The sequence below is a fragment of the Carassius gibelio genome, chromosome B12 (genome assembly GCF_023724105.1).
Source record: "Carassius gibelio isolate Cgi1373 ecotype wild population from Czech Republic chromosome B12, carGib1.2-hapl.c, whole genome shotgun sequence".
In the NCBI taxonomy this organism is placed as follows: domain Eukaryota; kingdom Metazoa; phylum Chordata; class Actinopteri; order Cypriniformes; family Cyprinidae; genus Carassius; species Carassius gibelio.
Genome location: NC_068407.1, coordinates 20,127,057 through 20,144,143, shown reverse-complemented (window position 1 = coordinate 20,144,143; position 17,087 = coordinate 20,127,057). Strand labels below are relative to the sequence as shown.

The following is a 17,087-nucleotide window of genomic DNA, read 5'->3' as shown; positions in this document are numbered from 1 at the left end:
TCCATAACAATGACTCATGAATCTGGCACAGAATGGGTTAACCATTGGTAATCGCACTCAAACCACAACACACACATGCTGGAGGATGCTGACGTCGCTCGACAGCTCTGAAGAGTATGGGATCAATTAAAAAAAAAAACACAACAGGCCCTTATGGTCCCAAACTTTTCCTCTCATTCATTCTCTTTTAAGAGCTCATATGGAAACATGGTCACAGTTTGTATTTTCATGCAATCAACCAAAGCTTTCTTTCACCGAATAAGATAATTAGAGGGGGGAAAATACGTTGGATTTTTAAGAAATGGACTCACATCAGACAAATTAAAAAACACACAGACATGGCCAATTATTTCTCAATCTCTAGCAGCGAAGTTCTAACGTACCTGTAATCCTGACAAGGTTTGGAAATGCTCTGGGGCACATTTCCCAAAAGCGTTGCAAATTCCGCCATTTCTATGAGTTCAATGGAACTAACGACCACATTTAGCTAAATATGCTTTTGGATAATGCACCCCAGGCTGGTTCTGACCACCTTCAACTTACAATTTAACGTCTCCTTTTGCAAAAAATAATGCCTTCTTGCATCTCAGAAATATTTAAATGGAATGTTTTTGCATACAGCCAATGTACAGTACAATGATCAATGTGGTTGTTAAATATAGCCATATTGTAAATATAGTAATCTGAATTGTGACCGACCTTTAATGTCAAAATATGATTGAAAAAAATGTTAGTTGCTGTAACACTTTAGTGTTCACTGGTTGTAGAAGTCTAACAAAATACTTCTAAAACCATTCTAAATTTTTTAAAAGATCTACATAAAAAAAAAAACCTTTAGACAATCTGTCAGCAAATTGAAACAAAATCATTTCAAGAGTGATTCAACTTTGATTCAAGAAATACAGTCTAATTTACAGTTATATTAAAGGATACTACATATATGAAAATTCGGAACACACATTTCATTAAGACTCATTAAACCAATTAATTGGCATACTTGAATACATAAATGAACAATTCTGTGCAGAATTTATTTTTTTAATGTGATTGAAGCGGAGCAGCGGACAGAGATTACAGAACGGCTGGAACGCGGTTCTGACCAATCAGCAATCAGGAATATACCTCTGCTGACTTCTGATTGGTCAATACAGCGTTCCATCCGTGCCACTTTGGCGCAACTGAAAACACATATAGAGTAAATAAATTAGATCTGTCACAAACATCCTTGAAGATCACAAAAAATAAAAATAAAATATACCAGCACGAACCACAATGTAAAAAGCCTCGTCAAAACCCTAAAATATCACCAGTTTAGAGTTAACAAGACAAATCCTTTCTAAACAAAATGAGCCTACAAGGCTGTTTAGTGGTCACTGCAAATTGATCGATAAAGCACTGTCAGCTAATGGAAATCCCTGTCTACGTACAATCAATAAGTCTCTACACAACAAACTGCTTTTTTTTTTTTCCGAACGAGCCATTTCGCTTTTACCCGTTCACACGAACGGATTCGAATTGATATAACCGGATCGAGGCGTTCATACCTGATTCAGATCCTGGTCCGTCAGCAGATGCAGCTCTCGAGGCTTGAAGCAGTTCTGACATTTGCTTTTGTTGAAAATGTTCGCTTGAAATTTCCTACACGTGTTTTCCTTAGCACTAGACATCTTATTCATATATTTGTGCGCGTATCAAATCCCAGCAACGGAAACAAAACAGAGAGTAATAATCCCGATGCTCTTTCATCCGATTCTTGACACGGTCTTCACGTAAAACATGACCGGTAACAGCAGCTTTTTCTTCCTCGAATCTCCTCTCCAGCAGTCAAACTGGTAGTTTATATAAGCAGATCTCTAGTTAACAGGCCTGCTCAGTGTTTTGAGTTCATGGCCTGGCCTCACAAAGCGACTCTCTAATCTCATTTCTGCGCGAATCAATGCTGGAATTGTGCAAGCGGTAAACAAAGCGATTACTTAACGTCTTCCTCCGGTTAAATGAAGCTGAACTGTCTAGGAAGCGATAGAAGAAGACGAAAGAAAAAAAAAACCTCTGCTGAGGTATCCTGGTTTTCAATCCCAATGGCAAATTCTCTCTACGGCTCGAAGTTTTCACGCAGTTCGCTGCTAGCGTCAGTTAGCTCGCTAATGAAGCCTCTCCCTCAGCTCGTTTAACGGAGCGTTAACGATCCCAATGTTCGGGGAACCTGACGTGGTATCCTCCAACGGTACCGCGCATGTCTTAGCTCGAACCTCACGGATACGTGAGCTGCGATAAAGGCGCAGTTTCGAAGCTTTTCCAGGCTAACGAGGGGCTGTTTTCTCTCCCCTCAGACGCGCTCGAGCTTTCCCAATGGAGGGAGGTCGCGTCGCGAGCTGCTGGAATTTCATTTTCTCTCGCGAGAGTTCGGAGAGCGAGAGCAGGACGGTCCCTGAGCCAACTGATTTCCACCCTGTGGACAATACTGAACAATTCAGTACAAAATGATGACATCTGGGTTAAAAAAGAAAAAGAAAGAAATAGTAATGCAGTTGGGAAATTATTTAAATAAATATGTAAACCTTTCTCAATGCTTTCCTGCTACGAGCGAGGTTCATCTTTGCAGTTAACATCATTCGCTTCTATACAATATGCAAATATTTAAGAGAATGTTGCTTAATTTATGGGATATTGCTTGTTTTTATCGTTTATTGACTGAATCAATAAAGTTTCTCTCAATAACTCAAAGGGAATATTAATTTCTTGGTTTTCTTTTTTAATTTAGTTTAATTTAATTTGATCTTTGCTGAATTAAAGTGTTTTAATTACATATAGCACTTGAGAATCTTTTGAAAATTAAATATATACTTTGGAACTGTTTAATATATTTTTTAATCCAGAAGGTCTTATAAACAGGTGACCCAAAAATGTATCTTGTAACATGTTGAACTGCTTATGTGCACTGTAAAATAAAATAAATAAAATGAATAAAGGCTTTACAAGAAAAACATTTACAAATCTCATGTTTATATTCAATGTGTTATTTGCTGTTTCTTTGTAGATAACTTTACTTTTAAATTCTGAGTGAAAAATTTTTCTGGACTATTTCTTTTTCAGTGCAATAGCTTAAATAATGTTGTATTTTAACAATATTTTACATATGCACTATCATTAAAATTAATGTTAAAAATCTTAAAAATAAATTAAAATGTAACAATCTATATAAAAAAAGTGCATTTCAATAATATTAAAATAAAATATATTTTTTTAAATCTATCAAAAAATATAAAATGTGTACATTTTAACAATATTTTACATATGCACTGTCAAAAAAATAACATGCAACATGTATAAAAACATATGTAAAATATTGTAAAATGCTACATTTTTATAAAGTACAATCAATTAAATAACAATATAAAAATATATCAGTAAAAATAGTGCAATTTAACAATATTTTACATTTGCACGATCAATAAAAAGCTTTATTTTACAGTGTACACATTACATATTACATCTACCTACTGTATTAATGAGTATGTTATGCATTACCTCATATAACTAACCCTAAACCAAACCCTATAACTAACCCTAACTGCAAAGTATATGTAGTTAATCAATATTACTCAAAACTTGAATGTATAATTTAATTTAACCAAAGACATCTTAAAATATATAGTTTTATACAATGCAATATAGAAAGAAGCTCAAGGTACCCTTGAATGCCTCTCTACATGCCTGAGATTATTCACAACATGCATGAGCCGTCAGTCGCTCAGCCACATGCTATTAAAAGAGCCGTGATCCAGACGAGTAACTCGGCTGTCACTGGCTCTGAATGAACAGAGAGGACGGCAGTCTGCTTTCCTGACCGGACAACACGCATTTCCTCCGAAGGCTGGCTTAACTCTTTACTCACACTGTAAGTACACTGAAAATAAAACAGATTATGGTCACCTGCATGTAGGTTAGTGTGTGTGTGTGTGTATGTGTGTGTGCTGTCGATTGACACAATATATCAGTGCTGGTCAGGCGTTAATCTATCTGTGACACTGTTACTTGTGTTGGACTTGGAAATGTTTTAATAAAAAGCAACAAAGTGTTTGTTGGTTAAATCATTGAATGCAGAGAGAGGCACATCTATTCTCTTCATGTATGTCCAAATATGTGCTTCTTCTGTGTCCAGTGGCGAGAGCTTGGCTATTTATAGATCTTGTCCTCAGCCACACTTTTATGGAACTAGTGACACACATGACTCTCTACAGCTGATCAGCATTTGTTAAACAAATAGTTCACACACAAATAAACTTTTACTGATAATGTGCTCACACATAGGCTCTTTCCAAAATGTAGATGAGTTTGTTTCTTCTTCAGGTTTGGAGAAATGTAACATTGCACCACTTGCTCACCAACAGATTATCTGCAGTGAATGGGTGCCGTCAGAATGAGAGTCCAAACAGCTGATAAAAACATCCCAACTAATCCACATCACTCCAGTCCAACATCTTGTGAAGACAAAAGTTGCATTTGTAAGAAACAAATCCATTAATAAGACTTTTAACTAAAACAAGTCCATAATCCATAATAGTGCTTTCTCCAGTGAAAGTGTTGTCATCCATTTACAAGCCAAAACAGCTCTGAACAAATATGTGGCTGGAGTTTGATGTGAGAGGAACGTCTTGATGGATTTGTTTCTTCCAAAAACAATTCATTTGTCTTCTCCAGATGTTAACTGATGGACTGGAGTGATGTGGATTATTGTGATGTTTTTATCATCTGTTTGGACTCTCACTCTGACGGCACCCATTCACTGCAGAGCATCCATTGTTGAGACACTGATGCAATGCTATATAAATGATGAGAGGATTTTAATTCTGGGTGAACTTTTCATTTAGTCAAGCCAAAAATATTGACTTGTTAATACAACGATACTGTAGCATCGAGATATATCCATCTGCAGACCCGCAGCACAGCCGTTTCAGAACCGCCGTTTCAGAACCGCTGTTTCAGAACCGGAAGCGAGGAGCGGAGCTTACGTACTTACCAGAGCAGCGCCACCCACGGTTTTGAAGTATAATTGGCTTTTATTCATAAGAAACGTTATACTTTATGTGCGCATGTTACAACGACACATTAAAAAAAATTGTTTAATATAATTGTATATACTTATTAAATATACTTTAATCACAACATAAAAAAATATACTTCAAAGCAAAGAACATGTGTATCATGCATTTCACTACAAAAAAATTAAAACATTGCTGTAAAAATCTTCAAACACACAAAATTTTAAAAGAAACAAATCAAAAACTAGATAATTAAAGTTTATGGAATAAACTTGCTAAACAATTTGCCATGACAATTTTGTATAAAATGAAAATGACAATTTACAAAACAAACAATTCACACATTGTCATGACTATATGGCATTAATTTAAATTAAAATGTATCAAATGAACAGTTCAGTTTTAGGCCCATTTTGTCATGACATTCTTGTATAACTAATTCCATGTCATCCCTGAACTGAAAAAGAAACGTAAAGGGCTCCCTCGAAGAGTCTGTGCTTTCACTGAGATCATTGAGGGCCTTTTCCTTTTCCTCCTCAGTCATGGTGAGGAAAAGAGGCTCTTCCACCGGCCCTCTGAGCAGATGGTTATTGGAATCAATCCATTTCACAGCTTCTGCCATGTCTCGGATTACTGGTAGCTCCTTGATTACAGAATATTAAAGAAAAAATTAATTTTTACATTTCTTACAGATGTTTATATATGTATGCATTTATGTATTTACATATGTATTTGTGTGTGATTAGTCAATATTTGAAGTGGATCAAAAGAGTTAATCAGTAAGTTGTCCTAAGACAAGAATGGTTATTGTTTTGATTTTAATACAACTTTGATGAAAGGTTTTGATCCACTTCAACTGTACATATGTGTGTATATATGGGCTTTATATCTGAGACATACCTCACTGCTGCTAAGCTCAGCTGGTTCTCTGTGTGGAAGAGCCTCTTGAAGGGTATCTGCACTGTAATATACATATTTTGGTTCATTTAAAAATGATCAGAAGGGGATGCAAATGTAATGGTGGGCTGGAGGAAATGTCCAGTATTTACCTTTCAGAGAAAACCCCAAAGTTCTCTAAAAGAATTAGAGTCCACCATCTCCGAATCTTTGGCATGTCACACTGGAAGAAAAAGGAAAAAAAATAACTGAAATATTAAAATATTAACAGCTACAACAACATCAGTTAAACACATTTACCTTTATAATTACTTACAGATGTAAAATCAAAGGGTGCTCCCAAGGCAAGATGTAGAGCATACTGGAATAAAAAAAAAGAAAACAAATTATACACACACACACACACACACACACACACACTCTCTCTGTAAATGCAAAACAATAATAAAAAAACCTGCCTTGTTCCTCATAAATAAACCAATTATGGTGTAATTATTTAGTTATAAATAAAACAATACCATCAACATGAAGACTCCACAGTCCACACCACCAATCTGTTGGGGGATATCCTAAAAAAAAATAATAATAAAATATAAAAAAAAAAAACCTTTTACAATGTTTGACACTTCCCACTATCCCAACTTTAGCATACTTCCTATAACCAACCTTGTTTTTTATTAGCATCCATGTTCCAGGTGCAATTTTGGCTGTCATCTTGCTGCAACAAAAATACACATAATAAACATATTTGCTAATATGCAAAATTACATACAGTTTGATGCTCTGAAACCATAGCAGTCAACAGTATTTGGGTCTTTGATGGTGTCCCTCTCACAGCTGGTGTGGTCAATGCTGCAATTGTGGCTGAAGTTGGAGGTGGGGTTTTTTTGCAAACCTGTACATGTTTTTCAAAATCACCTCTCTTTAAAATTGTTGTTTCACAGTATGGACAGTGGTGATGTAGAGCTGGTCTACATCCTAGTCCACATCTGTGTATAGTATAGCCTAAAATAAATTAATAAGTAAATTGGTAACCTATTACACAATAATATATTGTAAGTACATATTAAACAAATCAAGATACCTCCACAGACTACTGCCTTGTTAAAGTGGCTTTGAAGATGGGTTTTTAATTTGACCAGTTTGGCTGGCTTAAACACGCTGGCCGCGCAAAAAGGGCAGTGATAATTGCTGCAACACTTGTTGCACTGCTGCAGCTCAGGTAATGCGTCACCATTCTGAATAGTTATATGTCTCTATAAGAGATGAAAGCACGACAAATGGGATTAAAATAGCTAAACTATACGGTAACATTATTTCACAAACAATGCATACAACAGGTGAAACGAGAACAAAGTATTCATATGCAAGGCCCATTTACAACACGAGATTAATCAAAACATCCGCAGAAAACTTCTACACCTTAAAAACGACAACAAATTGAAGATTCAATAAGACAATGAAGCCAATCACAAATTAAATATAAACACCTAATAAAAACTTGTGAAAACTAATGAAAATTATTCACCATATGACAGCAAAAGTACTCACCGTGCTCTCCGCCATTTCTAGGTGTTAATAGCTCCGCCCCTCACTTCCGGTTCTGAAACAGCGGTTCTGAAACGGCGGTTCTAAAACGGCTGTGCTGCGGGTCTGCAGATGGATACTATTGGTAGCATCTGTCACAGTGTTACAGGAAGTAATGAAGGATCATTTCTTGTTAGCTCACATGCAAAGGTTTTATTTGAGTTTTTTCTTGGTTTTCAGAAGATGGGTCTCCCATCGGTTATGGTGCTGCCGCTGCTGATCGTGGTCTTCGCTGGAGTTTACTATGTTTACAATGAGGTCATGCGCTTCATGTCCAAGTCCATGGTGCGGAACAAAGTTGTGGTGATCACAGATGCTGTGTCCGGAATGGGAAGTGGTAATGCTGAATTAATGGTCTATTACTTACTACTTCACCACAAAATTTAAGAAAGCCAGTATAAATTGCCGTCAACTCATTTTTTAGTTCCAATACGACACTCTCAAAAATAAAAGTTCCAAAGGGAAAGTTTTTGCATGATGCCATTGCCATAGAAGAACCAGTTTTGGTTCCCAGAAGAACCTTTCTGTGGTCCATTTTTTTCTTAGTCGAAGAACATTTTAATAATCTTTAAGAACCTTTTGTTCCATGGGTACTGGAGGTTCTTCATGGAACCACATAAATTATTTTATGAGAATATTTTATAATCTGCCAAATCTTTTTTTTTTATTTTTTATTTTATTTTATTTTTTACAATAGTTTATTGTCATAATCATGCTGCCATGAGTAATTATTACCAAAAATGTAAATTATGGCTGTAATTCAAAAGACTTTAATAATTAAAAGCACTCGATACTAATATCAAAGATCAGATTTTCTCCATATTTGAATACCTTAAAAATTAAAACTGCTTAAAATATTATTGTTTTAAACACAAATCTATACAAATATTGTATTTTAAATACTTAAAATGATGATTATTATTATTATTATTATTATGAACAATTACAAATCTTAAGAAGTGAGATGTGATCTGTTAAACATTATATATAATGTAATAGTTTTTAATGGAAGCAGTACGTAGGCTTGTTATCAGAGCAGATTGTTTGGAGTGAGTATGTGTACAGTTCATGTGTGACAGGTCTGGGTTTGGTGAAAGGATCTGATCAATGCATCTGTACAGAGGACAAAGAGCAGTCAGTGTGAGTCTGAAAGAAAGCAGAGAGCAGAAAGACTGATAAAACGTGAGCTGTGTGCTTTCAGACTGATGGGATTGTGGGGGTTTCTGTGTTGTGATTGGGTCAGCAGACACTTTTGTCGCCTTTACAGATATTTGTCTCTGAAAGGAGCGAGCAGATAATACCTTTATCATGTTTTGGATTTCATCACACTGTTTGCAGATCCTATTGTACAACGCTAAAATGATTTTTTTTACTCAGTATTTTTGTCTTAAATTCTTTCTTAAATCAAGACACATTTACTAAATAATTCAAATATCATAAGATATTAAGCATTGCTTTCTGAAAAATGTATTAAAATAAAGTTAATTCAAGGTTAAAAAAATGAAAGTATTATCTTTCAATAAGGTCTTTTTTTGACTGGAACCCCATTTCCAGCACAGGTAAAAAAAAAAAATAAAAAAAAAAAAATATATATATGCAACTTTTTATCTCACAGCTTAGACTTTTTTTTTTTTGCAAGTATACATCTCTCACATCTACGTTTATATCTTGCAATTCTGAGTTTAATTATCTCAATTCTAATAACATCATGAAAAAATGTCCGTTTTGAAATAAAAAACGTCACAATACTTTTCAGTTTTTATCCTATGGCAGAAGCAACCTTTAATTTAAGTTTATTTTTCTGACCTCAGTGGCAGATATTTTTTGTGCTTTCTGTAAAAACTGAACAACGTAATTACTGTTTTCATTACACTGTATTAGTGTGTAATTTTGGCCAGACTTGATGTGCATCGCATGAATCCTCCACTGAGAAGGCATTATTTCTCCAGTGTTGTCATCCTCTGATCCCGTCTCTGTCTGTTTGTCAGAATGTGCCAGACTGTTTCATGAAGGCGGTGCGAGGCTGGTTTTGTGCGGGCCGAGCTGGGATAAGCTTGAATCTCTGTATGACTCTCTGTGCAGTGGATCAGACCCCAGTAAAGTGAGTGTTGAAGCACATTATTAGGACAGACACCATCAGTTCACTGTGATCACTCGCTCTCTTCACATTTGCAGTGTTCAGGTCGAGTCTGTGTGTCTCTGTCAGCGTTTCTTCCTCTGTCATGAACAAAGGCAGGATTTCCTCCTGAATGTCCATGGGTCTCTAGTCCTGTTTCAAACAACATGTTGACTTCATTTATTTTGTCTTTATCATACTGCCATGAGAAATGTTGCATTTTTAAATGCGATTAAAAAGCAAAAACCTATTAAATTATGGCTGCAGTGTATAAAGGTAAGTATTTAAAGCACTCGGTACTAATATGATCAAAGAACAATTTATTTTGCAACATAACATCATTTCCCCCCAATAAAAATATAGTTGAAACAAAATAAAGTTACTTTAGAGGCAAAACTGCATACAATATATGTTTTAAACTATTTTAGTCTCAACTTTACTTTTAAAGACTTGTATTAATTAGACTAATCTTAAAAAATGTAACTAATCTAAAGAAAGAATGGTATGGTACTGTATAAAAAATATATACTACAACACTCTTTGATGCTTAAAAAAATAGTGCACCAAAACTATGAAGATCATTTTTCTCTAGTAAACATATCTAAACACAATGAACTCTTCTGCTCAGCAGTGATATTGTATATTTTTTGTATATTGTATAGCCTAGTATATTGTATAGTTTACCATCTGAATATATTTTAAAATGCAATTTATAATACACACACACACGCATGCACGCACACACACACACACATTACTGACCTCCACAATAATTCCACAAGTATTTTCAAGCATTGATATGGCATCTGGTTTCCCACTGTCTGCACTTCCTGTTTCAGACTTTCACACCCAAGCTAGTGCTGCTGGACTTCAGCGATATGGAGAACATTTCGGATGTGGTCACAGAGATCGGAGAGTGTTACGGCTGTGTGGATGTGCTGATATGCAACAGCAGCATGAAGGTCAAAGCACCGGTGCAGAATCTCTCTCTGGAGATGGACAAAACCGTCATGGACGTCAACTACTTCGGGCCCATAACACTGGCCAAAGGTAGACGGCTGCAGAGACACAGCGAGGAACGTGCCGACGGTTTACTGTCAGACAGAATGTTAAAGCGCTGCTTGTTTTTGTTGCAGGCGTTCTTCCGTTAATGATCACGAGACGGATGGGTCAGTTTGTGCTGGTCAACAGCATCCAAGGGAAACTGGCTCTACCATTCCGTACATGCTGTAAGAGTCACTTCATCACTTGCTCACAAGCAGTGAATGGGTGCCGTCAGAATGAGAGTCCAAACAGCTGATTAAAACATCACAATAATCCACAAGTAATCCAGACTGCTCCAGTCCATCAGTTTATGTTGTGTAAAGCAAAAAAACTCTGTGTTTGTAAGAAATAGACATTTTTAACTAAAATATAAGTCTATAATAACCTTTCATCCAGTGGAAAGGTCATCTGGTCTGAATCTGCACAGATCAAGCACTGTTTACAGCAAAAACTGAACAAATATGTGGCTGTATTTTGATGTGAGAGACAAGAGGAGATACACTTTTTTCACTGGAGGAAACATTGTTATAGATTATGGGTTATATGAATACATCGTATTTAGAAGCAACAGTTTGAAGTGTGTTGTGTGTTTCTTACAAACACACAGCTTTTGTCTTCTCCAGATGTTAACTGATGGACTGGAGTGCTGTGGATTACTGTGATGTTTTTATCAGCTGTGTGGACTCTCATTCTGACGGCACCCATTCAAATTTAACAAAATATGCAAATAAGATTTTCATTAATTAAATATGCACTACTTTGCATCTGTTGTGTTTTCAGATGCCGCGTCCAAGCATGCAGTCCAGGCGTTCTTTGACTGTCTGAGAGCAGAGGTGGAGGAGTACGGGATCTCCGTCAGCACCATCAGCCACACCTTCATTAACGCTGTAGCAGAGAACGGCGCTCCCTCCCAAACGCCGCCCACCAACCCCCTCTGGGCCTGTGAGTAACCCGACTGCCCCTGAGTCACAGAGGCGCTCAATTATCCACAGTATCAGTGTAGCTGCTTGTTCATTTTGTACAGTAAAAGTGCTGACATACACCCTTAGATACATCTGGTTCCTGAAGTCTGTGCTTCACTAATTGCATCACACACCTTCTGTTTGCTCGACTCTGTCAGTGTCACACCTTTGCTCTGATCCAGAAACCTAGTGAGAAACCTGCCTGTGTAGACAGGACCATAAGACATCATAGGTGCACTATAGTGTTGCCAGATCGGGTAGGGCTTGGTTTTCACACAAGTATGAGTCATACATTTTTATTGAAATAAGCTAATATATTAGATTACATTATATATATATATATATATATATATATATATATATATATATATATATATATATATATATATATTTAAATGAAGAATTTAGCAATTAAAGTAGCACAGAAATTATGTTCAGATGACTATTCATGTTCAGATATATACATACAGACAATATAAACATACAAAAAAAAAAAAAATCTTTTTTTTTAATCATTCATAAAAAAAATTTCCCAGATGTTTAGGGTTTTGCCCTCTTTTCTACCTTTCTATTTTTTTTATTTTTTATTTTTTTTAATTTTTTTTAGCACATTTTGACCAATCAACAGCCAGGAAAACATTTGAATTAAACTTATCTATCAAAAGGATTTTGAGGATTTTTAATAATACATATATTGGATTCATTTCTCATTAAAACACAGTTCAGTAATTAAAAAGGAGCTGAACTAGGCTTATTATAGTATCATAGATTAGAATAGACTCTGTTCTATTAGTATGAAGCACAGACTGGGTGTCTATGTACATCGTTCCAAATCTGTCTCTAATAAGGTCCCTTAGAAGGCAGTTGACTATGTAGGCAATAAATAGCAATGGCTGCTCTTCAGGTTTTGAGTCTTTGAGTCTTGTTCCAGACATCTCTAGTAAGCTGAACACTCACGGCGTGACTCCCAGCAGTCTGGCCCATGAGATCGTGAGGACGGTGAACCGGCAGAATCGAGAGGTTCTCCTCGCCCATCCCGTGCCGTGGGTCGCCCTCTACATCCGCTCGCTGCTGCCCAGCTTCTTCTTCGCTGTGGTGGCCGCCGGCGTGAAGGACGGAGCCATGGACGAGCAGCTGAAATAAAGACAGACGCCAGGCTTTCAACAGCTTTGAACTGCTATAGGATCCAGTGTATTAAACAATATATATCACACTTCCCATGTTTTCTGGAATGGTATGTTTAAATATGCAAATGAGGCATTGTCTAATGAAATATGCACTCATTTGCATTCATTTCCAGAACAGAAATTAGAAATTTGTTGATGCATTATTATTGGTTTTCTCTTTTTATCACTCCATACATACTGTCAACAGACATTTTCACCAATGTTGTATAAATCAGTGTGAATAATAAATGAACAAGCCCCTCAGTAAAAGCCTACTTTCAATCTATAGGAATAAAGCTGTAAAGTTTGCTGAATGTAAAAGAAAAGAAAAACAACTCTTTGAAGAATTGAAATATACAGATGCAAATAGATGAAGTGCAATACAATAAACTCTTAAATGTGCATTTATGATGTTTTATTTCCACTAGTCTGAAAGAAGATATTGTATGGAAGCAAAAAAAGTCTAAAAACTTGAAAAGGATTATTCTTCATCCAGTTAACTTAAGTAAAAGATAAATTAAATAGCAGAATTTAAATCTTTTTGTTTTCTGTGTTTTTTTTCTTCAATGCATCAAGTAGAGATGACATATAAAGTGATGTGACTCACTATTAGTGGCATCTAGTGATGAAGAGCTGCACCTGAAGAGGGCAGTAAACACAAGCCAAACACACACTGATGACTCACACACAACAGGAAACAATAGAGACACAGAACAAACATGTGCTTGATGAAGCTTACTGATATTCACAGAGTCAGCCTTTCATAAAGCATATGAATAATACATTTAACACATGTCTGTTATAGAATTAAACTACTGTAGTGTTCATATGTTATAGTCACACACCAGAGATATCGTAAACACAAAAACATGTTATTTGTACTTGATGAACGTTTTATTTTGACGTACAGAAAAAAACTGTCATAGAATATAAAATATAAAGAACATTACATTTTTGGTGAAAAAGTCTGGCCAAAAAAGTTTTAGGATTCTTTAAATAATTCTCTAATGAAAACAAGAAAACTGGACATTTAGATGTTTTTGGAATATTACAAATAAACATTTAAATAACATTTTGTTTCGGGGGGGAAATAAAATGATTAAAACATTGCAAAAACATTTTTGTCACTTTTTTTTTCATGTTGACTTCTTGATATTAACAAACCATTTAACTATGAGTTTTGCCTCAATACACTCCTAATTTGCTAGAATATGGTCAGAATATGTACTTTACTGTAATAAACAGCCAACATATTACAGGCTTTTTCTTTGCTTACACACAAAATCTTTACTTGCCACACAAACATTAGACACAAAATCCTACACTAATTCTAAGCCCTTGACTCGGTTTTCAATTTCATACAACACTTTTTGCAAAACACAACACACAGTTCTCTGTGTAACACAAAAATCTAACAGGAAGTATCTTGAAATTATTCTTTCAAACTAAACCAGTAAAAATGCTAAACTAATTCATTATTGAATGCAGTGCTTCATTTTGCAAGAAATGTGAGCCATTTTGCATTTTGTGTGTGCAATTCTTGGATTTGTGTGTTAAGTTTTGAAAAAAAGAAAAAGAAAAAAGGTTTTGAGAAGATGTGTAAGCATTTAAAACACTCTGTAATAATTGACATGCTAATAAACATCTAGTTAATAGTGAGAACTGTTTCTCCTATACTAAAGTGTTACCGAAAGTTTTATAACTTATATATGTATGTGTAACTAAATAACACATTTATTTGATTATTCAAATTGCAAGTGAATTTTTTTTTCAATATTTATTTCAATTTAACAATTTTTTGTAATGCAAATTTTACTTTGTTCCCTAGATGTTCTGAAACAAGTAATAACATTGAAACAAATTTCACAAACATCTAGTTAGAAGAACCTCCAATAAAAATATTAATGAACAATGTTAATAATGTTTTTGTGCTAATGTGTGTGTTTAAATGTTTATTCTAATTTAGAGTCAGAGTCAGAGAGGCTTTATTATCATCTCAGCTTGTACACAGTGAAACGCAACAGAGTTTCTCCTGGACCATGGTGTTACACAAGACAACATTAACTACAAAACTCACATTGTACTGTGCAAAAGACTGGAAAACTGGAAAGAAGAAAGTAAAAAGTTGAACATAGAACAAAGTACAGACTACATAAAGTGTGTATGTGCATGCCTGAATGAAACAGTGCAACAGCCTGGGACATTACAATCTACACTCACCTAAAGGATTATTAGGATTAACACCTGTTCAATTTGTCATTAATGCAATTATCTCAACCAATCACAGGGCAGTTGCTTCAATGCATTTTTAGAGTGTGGTCCTGATCAAGACAATCTCCTGAACTCCAAACTGAATGTCAGAACGGGAAAGAAAGGTGTTTTAAGCAATTTTGAGCATGGCATGGTTGTAGGTGCCAGACGGTCTGTTGTCTGGTCTGATGAGTCTCGATTTCTGTTGAGACATTCAGATGGTAGTCAGAATTTGGTGTAAACAGAATGAGAACATGGATCCATCGTGCCTTGTTACCACTGTGCAGGCTGCTGCTGGTGGTGTAATGGTGTGGGGGATGTTTTCTTGGCACACTTTAGGGCCCTTAGTGCCAATTGGGCATCGTTTAAATGCCACGACCTACCTGAGCATTGTTTCTGACCATGTCCATCCCTTTATGACCACTATGTACCCATCCTCTGATGGCTACTTCCACCAGGATAATGCACCATGTCACAAAGCTTGAATCATTTCAGATTGGTTTCTTGAACATGACAATGAGTTCACTGTACTAAAATGCCCCCCACAGTAACCAGATCTCAACCCAATCTTTGGTATGTGGTGGAACGGGAGCTTCGTGCCCTGGATGTGCATCCCACAAATCTCCATCAACTGCAAGATGCTATCCTATCAATATGGGCCAACATCTCTAAAGCATGCTTTCAGCACCTTGTTGAATCAATGCCACGTAGAATTAAGGCAGGGGTCAAACACAGTATTAGTACGGTGTTCCTAATAATACTTTAGGTGAGTGTATATATATATATCCATACATAGAACAGGTGACAATATCAATGGACAAGCCACAATACTGAGGTAGATTTTATGCAAATGTACGGACGTGCAAAGTATGCGGTTGGGTTCCAAGTGTTTGTGATTCAGGTGTTTATAGTAGTGCTGTAAATGTGTGAGTGTAGCTGTCAGGTCAGTTCACATGGAGAAAAAAACTGTCCTGCAATCTGACCGTGATGGTCCCAATGCTTCTGCACCTTCTTCTGGATGGCAGAAGGGTGAAGAGCTGGTGTGAGGGGTGTGTGGGGTCGCCAGTAATCGTGATGGCTTTCCGAATGCAGCGAGTGGTGTAAACGTCTGTGACAGAGGGGAGAGAGACTCCAATGATCTGTTCAGCTGTCCTTACGATGATTATACTTTTTTGTGCACGTATTCAGCAATTCTTCTCTTCTCTGGAACGACATGAGGGTGAGCTATTAATGACAGAATTTCATTTCTGGGTGAACTATCCCTTTAGGAGAACCTTGCCTCTTATCTGGAGAAATATTCACTGGAGAAAGAGGCGTGACAACATGCCCCTATAGGCTTTATCCAGCTCCTGCAGTGAGAGAGTGGTTACAAATAATCATGTGTGTGTGTGTGTGTGTGTGTGTGTGTGTTTCTATGCACCAGTGCTGTGAGCAGACATTGTTAAAGATGAGTAATCTACAGCTGGGCTCATTCTGAACGGCCCAGGCTGTAATCCTGCAGGAACGCTGAAGGCAAGGATCTGTAGGAGAGGTGAGGAGACGCCTGACAGCACACACGTCACTCACACACACACGGATCCTAATGAATACAGTCTGTTATGTTGTTATGTTAATGCCAGCATGAGAAGGGTCCTTGACTCCGAGTTAAAGTCCAGCTGGCCTCCGCGAGGCTTTATCCGACGGGTCACTCGCCCCACGGGGATCTGACCCTGCTTTCTTCCTGACAGCTGAATGAATCATGCTAATTTAACAACACCGCAAATCTGAGCAACATTCGCCTCAGAAAGTGGCTGAAAAGTGACAAAAATCTATTTGTGGCACTTATCTTGAGCTGCAGTAGTCTGTAAAGCAGTGGTAGTTGTATGAAATTGATGAAAATGATGAAATTATCAAACATCTCTGATGTGTTCAAAGGCCTAGGATTCATAAGCATAATCCATGCATTTGAAGCATAATGTTGAATACCAACCGAATGCATTTGTCTCCCCTGTTAAAAAAAACAAAAAACAAAAAACTATTCATT

General features: G+C 36.4%; 2 protein-coding genes across 7 annotated transcripts in view; one reads left to right on the top strand and one right to left on the bottom strand.

Annotated features, from left to right (window-relative positions):
- Positions 1–2,387, bottom strand: part of mprip (myosin phosphatase Rho interacting protein) — a 45,820-nt gene extending 43,433 nt beyond the window's left edge. For all 5 annotated transcript variants that reach the window (XM_052570616.1, XM_052570614.1, XM_052570613.1 and 2 more), the window contains exon 1: positions 1,545–2,387. In XM_052570616.1, coding sequence (XP_052426576.1) covers positions 1,545–1,676 — 132 coding nt within the window. In that variant the 5' untranslated portion in view covers positions 1,677–2,387. The remainder of the gene's footprint in view (positions 1–1,544) is intronic.
- A 1,342-nt stretch (positions 2,388–3,729) lies between these two features.
- dhrs7cb (dehydrogenase/reductase (SDR family) member 7Cb) lies at positions 3,730–13,350 on the top strand. 2 transcript variants are annotated; one of them, XM_052570074.1, is made up of 7 exons: positions 3,730–3,898; positions 7,707–7,863; positions 9,515–9,627; positions 10,482–10,692; positions 10,779–10,871; positions 11,467–11,628; positions 12,580–13,350. In XM_052570074.1, the coding sequence occupies exons 2-7, from the start codon at positions 7,710–7,712 to the stop codon at positions 12,789–12,791; spliced, it is 945 nt and encodes a 314-aa protein (XP_052426034.1). In that variant the 5' UTR covers positions 3,730–3,898; positions 7,707–7,709; the 3' UTR covers positions 12,792–13,350. The 2 variants fall into 2 exon arrangements, with proteins under 2 accessions (XP_052426034.1, XP_052426035.1); XM_052570075.1 differs by having other exon boundaries at positions 3,758–3,898; positions 7,710–7,863.
- Positions 13,351–17,087: the final 3,737 nt, after the last annotated feature.